This window comes from Spodoptera frugiperda, chromosome 13 (genome assembly GCF_023101765.2).
Source record: "Spodoptera frugiperda isolate SF20-4 chromosome 13, AGI-APGP_CSIRO_Sfru_2.0, whole genome shotgun sequence".
Lineage (NCBI taxonomy): Eukaryota > Metazoa > Arthropoda > Insecta > Lepidoptera > Noctuidae > Spodoptera > Spodoptera frugiperda.
This window is the reverse complement of record NC_064224.1, coordinates 5,216,310-5,232,902: the sequence shown is the minus strand read 5'-3', so window position 1 is coordinate 5,232,902 and position 16,593 is coordinate 5,216,310. Positions and strand designations below refer to the sequence as shown.

The 16,593-nt window shown below is 34.0% G+C and overlaps 1 protein-coding gene across 1 annotated transcript in view; it reads left to right on the top strand.

Annotated features, from left to right (window-relative positions):
- Positions 1-16,593, top strand: part of LOC118270731 (T-cell leukemia homeobox protein 2) — a 36,488-nt gene that overhangs the window by 7,712 nt on the left and 12,183 nt on the right. The window contains exon 2 of the mRNA XM_035586490.2: positions 10,703-10,931. Within this exon, the coding sequence (XP_035442383.1) occupies positions 10,703-10,931 (229 nt within the window). The remainder of the gene's footprint in view (positions 1-10,702; positions 10,932-16,593) is intronic.

Sequence of the window (16,593 nt, the reverse complement as noted above, 5' to 3'; positions counted from 1 at the left end):
TTCGCCTTTATAACCATACGTTAAAGTTGGAAACACATTAAAGAAAAAACATGTAAAAAAACTATAAAATCAAGATACTAGAATGTTACGAGTGCTTATCAATGTTTTTCTTGGTTTTTATTACTTTATTTTAATTAGGAATTTGTTTTATATACTCTTTGAAGGTAATCCGAAATCATGTAGATTTTTAGATAGTGTTACGCGTGCCGTTTTAGCTTGAGTCTGCCAGAATAAATGGCAAATGCCGACGGCACCTCTCTTATGTCTTAAAGATAAGAAAAAATGTGATTTGTACGTCATTTAAATATGTGATAGTATGTTTCTACAACACATTTGTTATTTACCTTTAATAAAATATACATACATAACTTTTCACTTGTCTTCCATGGGGGTAGGCAGAGACAATGGAATGCCAATTGCTACGAATCTTAGATAATTCTCAATAAAGTTAAAGTTCTTTAATAAAATTACTTTTTTATTATAATACTAGCTTCTGCCAGCGACTTCGCCCGTGTTCCCGTGGAATAAAAAGTCCTATCACCCAAATCAGCTCATACCACAGAATAGTACTCATACCCTATCTGTATACCAAATTTCATCAGTAGTTCCAGCGTGATTGACGGACAAACATCCTAACAAACAAACTTTCACATTTATAATATTAGTGTGATGTACCTAAAGCAATATTCTAAAAAAAAAACAAACTATAGGATATAAGTAAAACCTGTATATGCTTACATTTAAAAACCTAGAAATGTATTTTAATACCCAATTAAAGGCACCACTTTAAAACAAAAAAACATAAACAGCATTAAAATTACATTTTTCACGACACATCACACTTTTATTCCATCGTCACTCTAGAATTTTATAGCACCATTCTTACGTATCAAACGTGCCACAAAATCATCGATACACTAACACACACATGTCTAATATCCCGCACCTCCCCTCAAAAGCCTCTTCGCCCACATTTCCCGCGGGGAGAGACGGGATCGTTGGCGTTATGAAAATTTGACGGCAACCAATATGCGATGATACGTTCTGGGGTTGCCTTTCGTATATTATTTTACATGTGTGAAATTGCCAGTGCTCCCCTTTGCGGGTAGAATGGGGTTTTCTTAATCGGTTAGCTTTAGTTCAGTAATTGTTTATGTTCGGAGGCATTATTGCGGTTGGTTTAGATTTCATAATGCTTTGCATATTAATTTGGAATTGCCTTACCTGTCTTCGTTTGCTTTGGTAAACTATTTAGTCCGTTATAATACTAAATGGAAATTAAATGTTAAGCGGTTTGGTGAATTATGATTTTATTATAGAGTTTAATAATGAAATGGCCTCATTTTTCGAGGCTATTAATCTAGATTTTAAACGGTTTTTTACATAAAAATGTTGACATTTCATTAGAAGCGCAGTTTAATTCTATTATTATCATAGATAATGATTATTGAGAATTGTAAAACATTGTTTGTGAAAACATCCATTTACTAAACGATTTTATATTTTTAGATATTATATTTATTTATTTGAATAGAACGGTATAAAAAATTAATTACACTGCTCAATATATTATAAAAATTAAAAGGAAAAAATATAAAATTTAGACAATCAATATTAGTTCATTCATCCATCTCCTTTGCAAAACTTCAAGCGAACCGACAAAAATAACATATTTATGAACAGTGTTATTTTTCTTAATAATAGTTAGACTAAAGACTAAAAACAACAATTATCTAAAAGTATAATTGTTGTTTTCCAGAAAACAGATTCCATATATTGTACAATCGTGTAATTATTCTTCTTCGTCGCTTCTATTAAAATGAAGATTGAAAAAATAATAATATCTAAGCAAAAACACTTCCACCTACTTTTTTTAAAGCGAGAAAATCATCCATTGGCTTCTCCCGCTTTGGGCGAGGCGAGTGGAAGTGTAACACTCTTACTGACTAAAAATTACCCCGTCCCTACTCCTGGTTTTCAAACTGCAGCCCCGGTAAACCCGCTAGGTAGTCCGCAGCTCCGAATACTTCTACCTACTTAACTGTAAGATTGTTACACAAGTATTTGTCTTATGATGAATGTAATTCATATTTCTACCGTGTAAATAATTGTTGGTGAGCCAAATAAGTAAAATAACTGGTAAAATGTCATGTTTCTTTAGAATCTCCAAAAAAAGCATTCGTCTATTTTCCATCCAATGTTACCTTTGACAAATTCCAGAAAATACGAAATACTCAGGGTATATATAACCTTAAGTATAAGTAATCCACAAGTTGATATGTTTTATCGCCAATCCATAACGCGCGATGCTATAAACTCGGTCGTATTTCAAAAGTGTAAATATATGGGCACAAATATCCCGCGCCTCCCCCTGAGACGGGACCCGACTACATAAAATATTATATTGCAATTTATATTTTTCGCTTCAAAAAGATTAGAAGAATCCCCGTTTATGTTAAGTGGTATTGCATGTGTGTATATTTTTTGCATAAATATTAAATGCATAGGTATTACTATGCTATAAAATAAATCTCTTATCTATGCTAATTCAAATTGATCTCTAAAGGTGTCGACAGATGCATCCTCTTTGTTTCTTTATTTTTTATATGCTTACAAAAACAAATGCTTTCGAAGATATATCGATATGAAATCGCGTGACGTCACTTCTAGGTACATTTTATACATAGTAACGACGTATTTGCTCCCACTTATAAACTTCAATTCGTTTTATGTAAGTAGGTATTGGTATCTTATATTTTTTCATTTTTTAACTGATGGACCAAATAGATTTTGAATTTTCATACCCCGTCATCATCCCTATACGTAAGTAACTTTTTAATTTGAAGTATGCGGGTAAAATACCTTGGTAAACAAAGCTAGGCCGACGGGACGAGTAAAAGAAAACGATAGGAAGCCCATCTTCACAAACTTTTACCGTCTTTGAACACGATGGGATTGACCACACCAGCGAAATAAATTACTTCTAAAAATTTATTAGGCTTAACAAATAAAATGCAGTGTGTAATAATAATGATCTAACGTTAATAAGATTTTCAGTTTTCGAAAATTCCATCTTCACATCAAAGAGAAGAGAATTTATCCACAATGCGATGAGCTCCACTGCCTGCCCAATGTCTTTCTTTACAGTCGCAATAATAATAGCTTCTCCAACAATGTAGAAAATGATAGCAAGCAAATGTTCACAAGCTTTTAATGTGTGTACGGCCCCGAGACACAAATTACTTTGTAGTTTTAACGCAAGATGAATTCAGCGAAAAGCGGCTTTCTTATTTTTTATTGGTCAATAGTTTTCTTTTTGTTATTTCTTCAGGTAACATATTATTTTGTCGAGTAAGTTGTTTGTGTTACATCCTATTTTTTAAAATTTTCCTTAATATGTTATTAAAATGAATTAGATTATTTAATGCAGTCATTTTTGAAATTCTGTGAACTTATGACATCGATTATAAAAAAATAATGTGTGCGCGCTGTTTAGTCTGTCACCGTCTTTGATTCCCCATTTAATGTGATTTTACCACCACAAATTATTGTTTAGAGGCTGAATGTCATGTATATGTGAACTTATATGTTTGAAAACGCACCCACGACACGTGACTAAATCCTATTGAAAAGCAATGTTTAAAAGAAAAAGAATTGACCAACTCCTGAATGGGTCAACTAGTTATTCCACTACGAATCCCATTCATTACTACATCCTTCTTATTAGATACCCAAACGTACAATATTTCCTCTCACAAGTCACAAACATAAAGACTAAAATTCCCATACAACGACCGACGGATGCTAGATTATACGCAATTAGGCTACACGTAACCCCAGTGGTCCGACCGACGACAAACGTAGACAAAATTTTAATGAGCAAAATGAGCGAGCGTGCGTATAATCACACTACAACGCGACTGTCCCACGAACGTGGGAGCTTTGTTGAAGTATTTCCTAGTGTTACGAAGAAGATACGACTTGGAAAAAATTAAGTTGATATGAAAATATGTCAGTTTTCGTTTTTATGAAAATGTTGATGTAATTAGTTTTATAATACCTTGCCTTTTATGGGGTAACACTGACTTTTCTTTACGTCAGTTATGTTATAGGTTATGTATGAGGTTTCAGGTAATAGAAGTGAGCCTATTGCCATAATATATTCATATCCTCACTATTACTGTGAATTAAAAAACAAACAGAAAATATCAGTAATATTATTTTTTTCTATAGAACCCTTTAAAACTCGACAGTCGCGCAACAGACCAATAGATTATATAGCCTAATATTGATAGCTATCAATTATTTTGACAAATATGCCTGTCAAGTAAGCTATCATCAAGGTGTACTTTAATTAACTAAGCTTATTCTATTTACTGTTATGTAATCTCAAAAAATGACTTGAACAAAGAAACTTTCTCTAACTCTAAATACTTATCTCAAACGATCTTACTTGTTAAAACTCCTTCTGTATCATAACTGCATAATATATTACAACAAATTTCGAATAACAATGTCCAATAATAATCATTTATAACTTTACTACACAAATGAAAGACAATATGAAATGTTGTATTTACTTAATTCTTAGTACAATATCTAAATGTACGTAAGATTATAGCATTATTGTTAAAACTAATTTGCATTGAAATTGTTATATGCTTTGAGCAATAAGTAGGTACAATAGTCTCGCAAAACCAATTTACTTTAATAACGTTACGGAGGATTTTCCGCAAATGTGCGTATACATATATAAAATTAGTTAAATTACCTTTATCGTAGTTCATACATTACTGTAATGTATTGTGGAATTAAATTCTCATAGTATAGAGTTATTTTATATGCTATTTGTTTATAACAATTTCCTATATTTTAATCATAATTTTCATGTTTGTATCGCCGACGCTTGCGGAGGATACCTCCATTCAAGATATTAATATTCGACGGTTGAGACATTGATTTAAGAGATTTTTTTGTGATACTGAGTCATATACATAATTTGATGGAAAAAAATCGGTATGTCGGTCATATAACCGGTATATAATCGGTCTAAATATGTATCTATATATTAATACGTGATGCAAAAACTTTGGACCACATTTTACGAAAATTGCGCGGACGTAGGAGCATAAAATTTGGTATACTTATAGTTTATGTGTAGGAGAAGTGCATAGCGCTAATATTTTTCAAAAATAATGCTTATAAAGTACATTAAATCAATAAATAAAACATTACACACACATGCATAGTATCTGATCGTATTTGACAAAACGTCAAAATCGATAGACATTGCGATGATATTCTCACGTCTCATATGAAAAGAGTTTTATAAAAGAGTTTGAATTAAATAAAAATTATCCTTCAACGTACGTTAAGTGGTATTGTAAATTAAATCATATATGGTCGAATTTCGGCCACTAGGCGACCACTAGTATAAATGAATACTCCAAAAAATGTCGCTTAGATCAATTAGCCTTTCAACCATCGAATATACTTTTTAATTTAATAAAGACTCAGTTTCAACTTACTAAAGAAAGTACATGGATAAATTGAATGCCATATTATGTTACTAGACTTTTACCGCAAACGAGAACTACTTAAAAAAAAGGAAACATTGTAAATAAGAACATGAACAACACACGTACGGTACACGGATTACGACGTAGGAACAAAGGCACTAAAAGCACAACATCATAAAGCCAGCCTGTTGTTCACGAACGAGTGCAACATTTGAAAATGCAACCTAAACCCGTGCCCGTAGCCCGATTGCATTTCAACCAATGAATTTTCCATGAGGTCGTGGTGTATTCCCGATTCCCGTTCGTTTGGTATCGTAACTAGTGGGAATTGGAATTCGCTTGTTGCGTACAATATGTATGAGATTTTGTCCGCTTATTTTTTCGTTTCGCACCACTGTCCGGTGTAATTGAGAAATGTTTACTCTCGGTGCACACTGCCACTGCCACTGTCCGTGCAGCAGCCGACCGTATAATTGCATATTTATGATCGGAGCCCAAATTGATTCGCAAAAAATTGCCGAAAAATTTTCGCATTTTAATTTTTTTCATTTCGGTAGTTACAATTACTGATGCAGATGGCGGGAGCGTTTCAATCTGTAAATTTGATGGCGCTGTCATTTTTTTCTGTCTGCTTGTATTTTTCGGTGCACAGTGTGCAAAAATCGCGGAGGCGCGGACAAATGTGAGCCAAGGAGTGATGGAGCGACTCCATGTAATCCCTTGTGACGTCTGCGTCCAATTAGGCGTCAGGCATTCGTCTTCCCGTCCTTACTTTTTCACTTCCCTCACTTGGGGGGCGGATTCGTACGAAAATATGAGCGTGAATTTGTCTCAGTTTAAGTAAACGTAGCGTTTCGAAGTGTTTCGTATGGTTGTGTGTATTTGCATACTCGTCCGTGACATTTGTACTGACACAAAGACATACACCCACTCTGTCACGATAAAATGGTTATGGAATATTTTTGTAAGTTTCCTGGTTCTTGACAGCGAATCGATATTACACCTACTTTTGCTATTACATTAAAGATGAAATTTTTACATACCTACATAGTGTTGGCAAAGTGTTTTAAAATAGGAAATCTTTTAATACTCGTTAGCCCCATATTCCATTAAAAATCCTTAAAAATCTATCGCTAGTAAAAAAATCGCTCCTTATTTTTCCGTAGTAACAAGTTTAATAATCTTTCCTTTTAATGGTTATTCGTTTAAGTTCTCTATTATCTTAAAATAGATACCTTTTTCCCTTAACAAAACTGTGGGTTTCAATAAAGCGTTGTAAATAAATGTGATTCATTGTGCGTGGGCTCACCAAGCCACGAGGAGAGGCGAAGGGTTGAGTAATATCATAATATCATAAAGGGTTCACCCCAGTCGGGTAAACCCTTCAATGTTAATTTGTTTGTTAATTTTTCTCCGCCTTTATTACTGACGTAATTATGTTTTTCTCGTTTTTTCATTAAGGCTTATGATTTTTAAGCTGTTTGTATCTTTATGACGAGGAAAATGTTGTTGGAAATCTTTGTTGTTGATTAAATAAGACTGTGAATGTAATTGTTAATTATTATAACTGAGGTGGTTTCGGTTTGGTTACTTATGTTTAAGGGTTTATATGAGTATTGTATTTGTTATGGTATATGGTATGTTTGTGCTAAACAACATTTCAATGAAATATACAGCACATCTGACTAAAACCTACTTTAGGGTGTTTAAGGACGGTTTTCCTACTATCTATAAATCGCATATTTGAGTTGCGCATCTTCCTCGCACAGCTACTTTGCGGCGGTGTATCTTCATAGCACATCTTACTCGCACCGCTAAATAGCTTAGTATCAGTAGTTAATTACGTCCTCGCAGCATAGGTATATAGCAAATCTCTGGTAGAAGAGTCCCTTATTTTCCATCATTCGTGAAATAATTACGTTACAGTTACGTGCAAGACTACGTTAAAGTTGTGTGTGTTCTTTTGATTCAATTGTAAGTTGGTACTTAGATACTAAAAACTAAAATAAATACTAATATTATGATCACAGTAAGTGCTTATATACATAGTACACTTCCATTATAATCTTAGATTCAAGTATCAAGCAACATTACATTTTATTGATTAAATTGACAACTGACACACAAATGCATTAGCTATTTGTAGTGCGTAGGAGTTGACAGCTATCATAAAATCGTAGTTTATTGAAGTAAGTTGTCAGGAGGATAAATATGACAGGTCAGTCGTGATGAAATTATACAAAATCGATTTGTTTTGTTATTAGATATTAGTGGAAGATATACTTCGAAGTTTGATTGGGAGTTTTTATAACTATTATACTAAACCATTTATTCTTTTTTAGTTTCAGTTTTTTTTTATATATACATCCTAAAAATAGTTTGACTTATAGTAAACAATAATATAGGTACAGATTTCTTAAAAAAAAAACTATTCAAAACGGAATACTATCCCTTACAACTTACTTAGTATAGCCAAAACAAATAAAAATACACTAAAAACAAAAATCTGCAAACCCTGTAAAATCGCGTGCACATTTTTATCAAAACACCCACTCACACACACACACACATACACACCTCAAAACATCCTTATTCTGCAACACTCACGTAACGTAACGCAAACCACGCGGGTTTGGGCGCACGCATGAATCATACCGCCCTTAACCGGATTACGACCCGCGGAATCTTGTTACCGCACCCTTTTCTACCCTGGCCCTGATGCCAAGCGACGGGAAATTTGTTTTACTATGTAGCTAATCGTTTTTATATAGTTCTGTGGCTATGGGTCAGGTTTGTTGGGCTATTTTAAGATCGATTGACTGTACGGTTGGTAAGGTGGCTGGGTAATCGGCTGCCACGTAACGTGAAGCGGGTTTTATTCCCGCACGGAACAACTCTTAGTGTGATCCACAAATTGTTGTTTTAGGACCTACGACACAGGAGAAAATCATAGTGTGTGGCGTAAGAATACGTTATAAAATAACGTATTTTAAAGAAACAAAAAAAAAGAAAGATTGTGTGTCTAAACTGAAGGTATTATTTGAAATATTTGAAATTATTGCACTTTGGTCACGCCAACTTAGTTTCATGCCTTTTCTTGTATTTTTCCATTGTAATTATAAGCTTACATACTTAATTTTATCATCAGACTATCTAATGTTCTATTAGCACGAGTGACTAGCATGTATAATCATTTCAGCTTCAACAAAGACAAGAGAAAGCTAAACAATACCGAAATCACTTAATCTAATCGCCTACAAAAATAAATGCTCAATACAAAAACCCGAGTACTTCGTGCACAAGTAAATGACAAAACCTTGGCTTGCCTTTAAACTCAAATTGTAGGGGGAACAAAAGTCACTAACAATCTTAAACTACGACCAAGTTACTCCCCAGCAATTGCTACATAATTTGCGGTCACGTGAGGCGGCCATTACGCTGTCGGCCGACCAATGAGAGCGCGCTATTTAATACGTTTCCATATTTGAAAATAATTTATGAATGTTATTTTTAATTCAGAATATGGCCGTAAGATATAGTACCTATCTATTTATTGCAATGAATTTATCGCATTGTGTGTGTCGCTTGGTGTTTGAATGCCGTAAAAAAGTGTTAAAAACTTGACAGGGTACAATTTAATGCACACTTAATTAAAGGTCAGTAAAAGGCTTGTAATTTATAGAAAAGAAAGCGACTAATAAATGACTTGAAACACTATTCAGTTACAACACATTATTCGCACCGAAACCTGTATTTTTTGCCAATGTCAGTGACTCAATTTGATTTAATGTTTTAAATTAAACTCATGTTTTATTATAAACGCTTGGCTTATTTACGGTCTAGTAAATAGACGGAGCGATTACCTCTAAAATTGTCGAAGTAAATGGACATAAATACGCTATTACATTGATTGTACCATAATGTGGATATGACATTGAAAACAATATAGTTTATAAACGACATGATCTCATCTCACGGATCATTTAATGCAAATCGATCTATTACGGAGAACACAGACTATTACCGGCCATCCGACCAATAGCAACGCACCATTTAAATAGTAATTTATTGAGTTTCGAATTTTAAAAACGTGATTACGTCCGCCATCTTGGATGTAATTTTGAAAAGAGAACGTGCAACAGCTACTTTGAAACGATTTGTAACGATTACCGCTTCCTTTTTTTTTTAAAGTATGATAACTTGCGGTTTTTATATGGTCGGTCTTTTAAAACCGAGTTTCCATGAATGGTGGGCAACGTGTAATTTTAATGTATAATGGATGGGTAGGTTTGATTACTCGATGTAATCAAATCTTAATATTAGAATACATAGTCGAAACTATGACTGGGTATATTAATGGGAATATTATTTATTCATAAGCATTTTTTCATAATCCGTATTGTTCATAAGGATTAAATCGTGATTTCAATTACAAAGATAAGATGTAAATGTGCATTTAAGAGACGTAATCGACGTAATTGCTTGATGGTTTCAACCTGATACGAAGATTACGTTGAATTTGAATAAAACCTATTACCGCGACAGTTTAACCTACTTCTTGAGGTTGTTTTTTTAATAAACGTTGAATCATAAAAACCATTCAATGGATGTAATGATACGGTTTTGGAATTACATTGCATTCATTTGTTTTTATGGTTTTATTATGCAGGCAAAACAATTCGAGGATTAAATTATTTCTTATCCATGATATTTTAATCTAAGATGTTCTTTTATTGATGTTTTAAGATTTTGTTTGTGAATCGATGTGCATTGTAATGTACTTACCTACACCTAAGTTAACAGCAAGTAAATAGGACTTTAAAATGTTTCAGATCCTGAAATGTTGAAAAAGTTTCCTTTTGGTGTCTATTACTAGCCGACCCAGCAGATTTCATAACGCCTCTAAAATTATTTTCTCACCTTTTAAACCTTCCTAGGACTTTCACAGAAAATTCAAGACAAAAATTTGCCAAATTGGTTCAGCCGTTCTCGAGTTTTAGCGAGACTAACGAACAGAAATTGATTAAATCTTTAATCTTTTTGTGTATTTGCTCTACTATAAATACCTGATATTTATTTTACTCTTTATGCACATGAGTGTGTACATAGGTCAGCTTAATGCCGTAGGTATTTTTAATATTTATTTGTCATGAAAATTAACCCAAACAATATATTCTTTACAGCATCATTCCCAATCACAAGGCGTATTGGACATCCGTACCAGAACCGAACACCACCGAAACGCAAGAAGCCAAGAACCTCCTTTACCCGACTGCAGATTGCTGAATTGGAGAAAAGGTTCCACAAACAGAAGTATTTGGCGTCAGCAGAGAGAGCATCCTTAGCCAAGACCTTGAAGATGACTGATGCTCAGGTGAAGACTTGGTTCCAGAACCGCAGGACTAAATGGAGGTGAGTCTTTTTAGTCTTTATTGTTTATACTGTAATGGTGATCCATCTATATAATGGTGCAGAGTTGCGTATTGCCTAGCAGGTTTACCGGGGTACCGGCTCGAAAAGCAGGAGTAGGAACGGGGTGGTTATTAGTCTGGTTCGAGTAGAGTAAGAGTATTACTCTTAATATTAACTAGGCTTAGGGTGCTTTTCCACCAGATATGTGCTATGCTACGTTGCTGTGGTTTCGTTTGGGTGCCACCAATCATATTCAATGGTGGAAATAGACTCAGCTATGCTGTTTTTGTATGGAAACATGTGTGCTATGGTTGTGTTCTATAGATGACTTCCTATTATAGATACGTCGCATACTCGACCTGCACATCTTTCTCATACAGCTACATAGCTTAGTATCAGTGGAAAGGGTCACATAGGTTTACTTAGTATTACATCTTTGTAGCATAGCTACATCGCACATCTCTGGTGCATCCCACTTATCGTTTCAAAAACAAACGTAGATAACAGTTATGGTAAAAGGATATGTTTTGCTAGTATTTTATCATCACTAAACGTCCATTACCTGCTTAAAAGCCCTAAAACAGTAACTATTATAGAGACGGCGTCAACATTCCTAGTTTCCCATACTCGTTAAGATAACATAGTACATTACACCATGTTCATATAACCACTCTATTTGACCTCTGACTTCATACAAACCCTTTCTAAACAGGGACCTGTTTAAACTGGAACATTTATGAGCTGTAATAATATTGAATGTAAAAACGTTAAGTATTATGATAAAATCAGTTGATAATTGGTTTTAATTACATGTCGTAAAATGTAATGGAGTGTAGTATATGAATTCTAAACAGTGTTTAATGTAACAGCTACTTGTGTAGGTGATATTATTATGAGGTAGATACTTAAAGCATGATAGCTTGTACATGCTGTTTGCTAGTTATCATCTACCTATGAATATTAAAGTTTATCACTGGTATGTTGCTAAACGCAAACCTCGAGAACAGCTGGACCGATGTCGCTAATATTATTTTAATAGGTTTGTTATTGTTAAAAATGCGTAGAAAAATTTCCAAAGCGAATCAAAGTTTGCGGTGTTCAGTAGTTTTCACGTAAAAGGACTAGCAAAGGACAAAAATTGGTTTGTTATAAAACATAAAAAAATAAAGAACTAGGTATTTGTAATTTTGTTTACATATTTTATCTACACAATAATTTTAACAAGTGTCTGTAAAAGTTTTTAGATCCTAAAGAAAATCCGAAATTCTCAAAGGTCTGTGCAGTGTAACCTCTTAATCTAGTTTTTTTTCTTGGTGTAAGCCGGTAAACAGCAACATTAACATAGTAAAAGTTGTAGACCGCCTATGGGCTAAACACCAGATGCGTTACAAGTGGTGCCGTTTTAGGAAATTTTGTTGGGAAGATTGGGAAGGGGTAATTGAGCTTTCATAAATGGAAAACTGATGATTTACTTAAGTAGATACCTATGTAGGTAAATTAGTTGCTTAGTTCAATATATTTAATAAGCCTGACCCAAAAGGTTAACAGTATACACCCATAAAACTAACAAACTACATCAATTCTAAACAGTTAAAACAAACTTTACAACATCGTATCAACGTAGTAATCGTTTTAGTAAAACTATTTGTAATCAGTTTACAAGTGGGCAACAAGCTTAACGATAATTTTAATCAATTCTAATGTCCACCATCTTACATGGAAATCATCTATTTAAATAAATTATTCAAAATCGTTCAATCAATACGTACACGTGTTTTGAAAATGCTTTTAGTTGGCAACACCATGGTTTTCTTATTTATGGCAACATTAAGTGGTGTGGCCATCTTTTAAATGGCGTCTTGCCCTGCTTTGATAAGTAATGGCAATTTTCTTTTACTAATTAAGTAGTGGATAAGTTGTTGATTTATATTTATTTACATACTATATGTTGCCCGCGGCTTCGTCTGATTTGTCAACAACCTCATTAGCAGTCTCTATAGTATAGAAAATAACCGTACTTTAAAATGGGTTTGTTAAGATGAGAAACAAACACAAACATACTACACTTGTAAGTCTTCTGGTGTTTCGGGCGTCCATGAGCAGTACCTGCTTACCCATCAGGTAATCCGTCTGTTCATTTACTGAAATTACTGCCATACTTAGAGACATTTAAAGACATACTAAAAACCCTTCTTTAGTAACGATTTTGTTCTAAAACGTAGCCATTAAACGACTCTGTATACGGCGGTTAAATCTGTAAATCAACCTAAAATGTATAACTATTAACTGCACTGAAAAGAGATAAAAGTTACCATTTGCAAAGGCTACAGTTTTATTCCTATTTAGTACCTACATTTCTCCGCAAATTCATCATTGAATCCATTGGTCGAAGCATGATATAATTCGTACCGCAGATATTCATGCACTATTTCTTAGCGTTTTAATGTAGTCGAGAAAATGGATTCATGTTTAACCACATTATGTATAAGATAATACCGCAAGCTGTATTAATGCATTGCTATTTTACCGTTTTCTCAGTTTTCAGTAAATAGTCATGGTTTGAAATTGTGTTAATAGATTTATTATTAGGTATTATTTGTATTTATTCTATGGAGTGTTGGCGTTCCATTGAGTCTGCCTACCCTCATGCGAGACTGGCGTGAGGTTATGCAAGTATGAGTTTAATAAATTGGAAATAAATAGGTTTACAGCACATTGAGCTACTTACGTATCTTTGAGCTAGATGTTGTTCTAGTCTTGAAAACTCCGGAGTTGCGGACAACGTAGAGGGTTTACCGGGGTTCCGGCTCGAAAAACAGGAGTAGAAACGGGATAGTTTTCAGTCAGTAAGAGTCTGAGACTCCTTCTCGTCTCGCCCAAGGCGGGAGAAATCATTGGATTTTCCGCAATTAAATCCTTAAAAAAAAAGCCTTGAAAACTGAAACTCCGAAATTGCGGTTTTTAATTTTATTAGCTAGATGTCAAATTTAAACTAAGTATAGGAGTTTCTTATGCAAAACAACGGACAAGAAATTCCGTTGGTTACTTAATCTTTTCAAAATTTTTATTTTATTTTCACATTTAAACGATAATCCTAACCCAGTTTTTAAAATATACAAAAGGTCTTTACTATAAATCGAGCGTTCTTTATCCTAATCTTTTTAATGAGTCTTTTATTTCAAATGTCTCAGAAACATGGTATTTCAAAGTGCGGCTGTACCCAAAATTCCTTTGCCCAGTTTACATCGTATTGTTATGTTGGTATTTTAAAAGACGAGTCTTTATGGTTACGTTCAAATATTTTAGAACGCTGAATTCCTTTTTCAAATCGGAACGAACGTTATTTATTTGAATACATCTGTCATTGATGTGTCATTGTTAGCCGTTGTAAAATGTTTTACACTTTTACATTATGTAAACACGTCTTCAAAGTAATTTATTGACAAATCAGATCGAAATTGCAAATTAAAATGCTTTTACCCATTAATTTACAAGTTGACAAGGAAACTAGTTTACAAATCTTTTGAATAAACCCGTAAAGCGGACACGGACGCTATAAATTAACTTAAAACGTTGCTCTTTAAACTTTATCATTATTTATGTTTAAAAGGCGGACTAAATGAGCGCGTCTGTTGCTGTTAGCTACGTACTCCGTCAAAAACATTAGACGTTAAATTAATCAAGTAGACTGGATACAAATCCTATCAACATTGGTCCTAGCCACGTCGCCCCTCGTTAGCAGATAACCCGACTTTTAATAATACACAACAGGACAAAAACAAGGAGCTACAGATAAGAGACCATTAACTTAGCCGGTTAATACAAAGAGACGTCGGCTAAATTGACCGAATCCGAATACTAATGTCCTTTGTACCACAGATTTTGAAATAGGAATGGTTGAAGCCATTTTCTTTGGCGCCATCTTTACCGTTGAAATCAAAAGGCTTAACACAGCTGTTGTTTTAAAATAATTTCTATTCTCAGTTTGTTAGAGTATGAAATGGTAAAATGCAGCGTCACGCCTTTTATCTTCGAAGGGTAAGCAGATAGGCATACGACATACATGTAGGTACACTTACTTTTCACCAATTGTTTTATAAGTCCCATGTAATAGGGAGCGAGTTTATTGCTATATATCGAACACAATATTTCAGACTCCGTGCTAATATTGAGAAATTTTCGAAAAACTGAAAATTGTCTTGGGTATCGCACCCGAGACCCCGAGCCCTAGCAGAACTATGGTGAAATATAATCGATTTTCTCTTGATAAACTCTTACAGGATAAAATTACACGCAACTTCTATCTGGCCGGATAGAATTTCTGAATTCAAACCGAACCAAGGCTACCAACTTAACAAACATAAGTTCACAATCGAAGCACAGATTACAAAGGCGAAATAAAATCCTGTATCAGACAGTAGATCACGAACATCGGCCGTGAGTGCTTGGCCAATAGTCTTTTTTGTTTTATTGTAATAAAATCGGTGGCTTGGCGCCGCGCGTATCGAGCAAGCGTTATCAGTATCGAACACAAACACCGCTTGTCCATTAGAACGTAATCGCTTGTGATGCCACCAACACAACTTTGGAACGCACCTCGTGTATTGTCTCGCAGTTTTGAATATCGAATTTCTTGTTTTGTGCCTGTTTCTAAAGGATCTGTTGAAAGAGTTTCTAGTAATTGTATGTGTAGTAGTTTTTTTCGTAAGTTAATGGTAGTTTGTTGGATTTTGTGGTAGGGCATTGTTCTACGTTGTTCTATTTAGATGTTCATTTGTAATTTTAAATTAAATTCCTTCGCTATTATCATTAAAATTATCATAATAACTGCAGAATAAGGAGATTGAATTCTCTTGTAGCATATATTTATTTGTTTTAAAAGCTTTGCCTCACATTAGGATTTTCTCCTGTGTCGTGGGTGCGTTTACAAACATACAAGTTTTCACATACACATTTTTTTTTACAAATAGCATCAATCTGAGTACGTATTGTCTATATGTATAGTAAAAGATTTTCCTCATTTCAAGTATGTATATAGACATTGATATCATGTATTTCGAAATATAACCATAAAACATAAATAGTATCAGCATTCACATAACTACCTAACTTGACACAAATAACATCAATCCTAAATCATCTTAATGAGTATAATTTCAACTTTATGTCCTTATAACTGATAGAGGAGACATAAATTAAATGAAGTGGCATTTTATCTATGACAAATGGGTGTGTATTATCTTAGGCTCCGACGGAGGATGCTGATCGTTAATACAAATATTGGGCTACTGTACTATCCCTTGATAACTATTCATTATTTGACAATGATTAACTGTGATGTCTGTGAAATAGTTTAATGATCTTGTTTTGAAAGATTTGATGTTGTACGTCACCTCGTTACAGAGAGTATCAATGGTGATATTAGGGTAATTTTCTAGAGTAGAGATGTGCTATGTACGAAGATGTAATAGCTAAAATGTGAAACTATGCGACCGTTTTCATTGATAGTCAACTATGAAGCTGTGCGAGGAAGATTCGCAGCTCAGCTCGAGTATGTGATGTTTCGATAACAGGGAATCCATCGACATCACACATCCATAGTACACATATTACCTTATAAAAAACATAGCTTAGCTGCGTTCACGCCCACAGCCAAAATGTT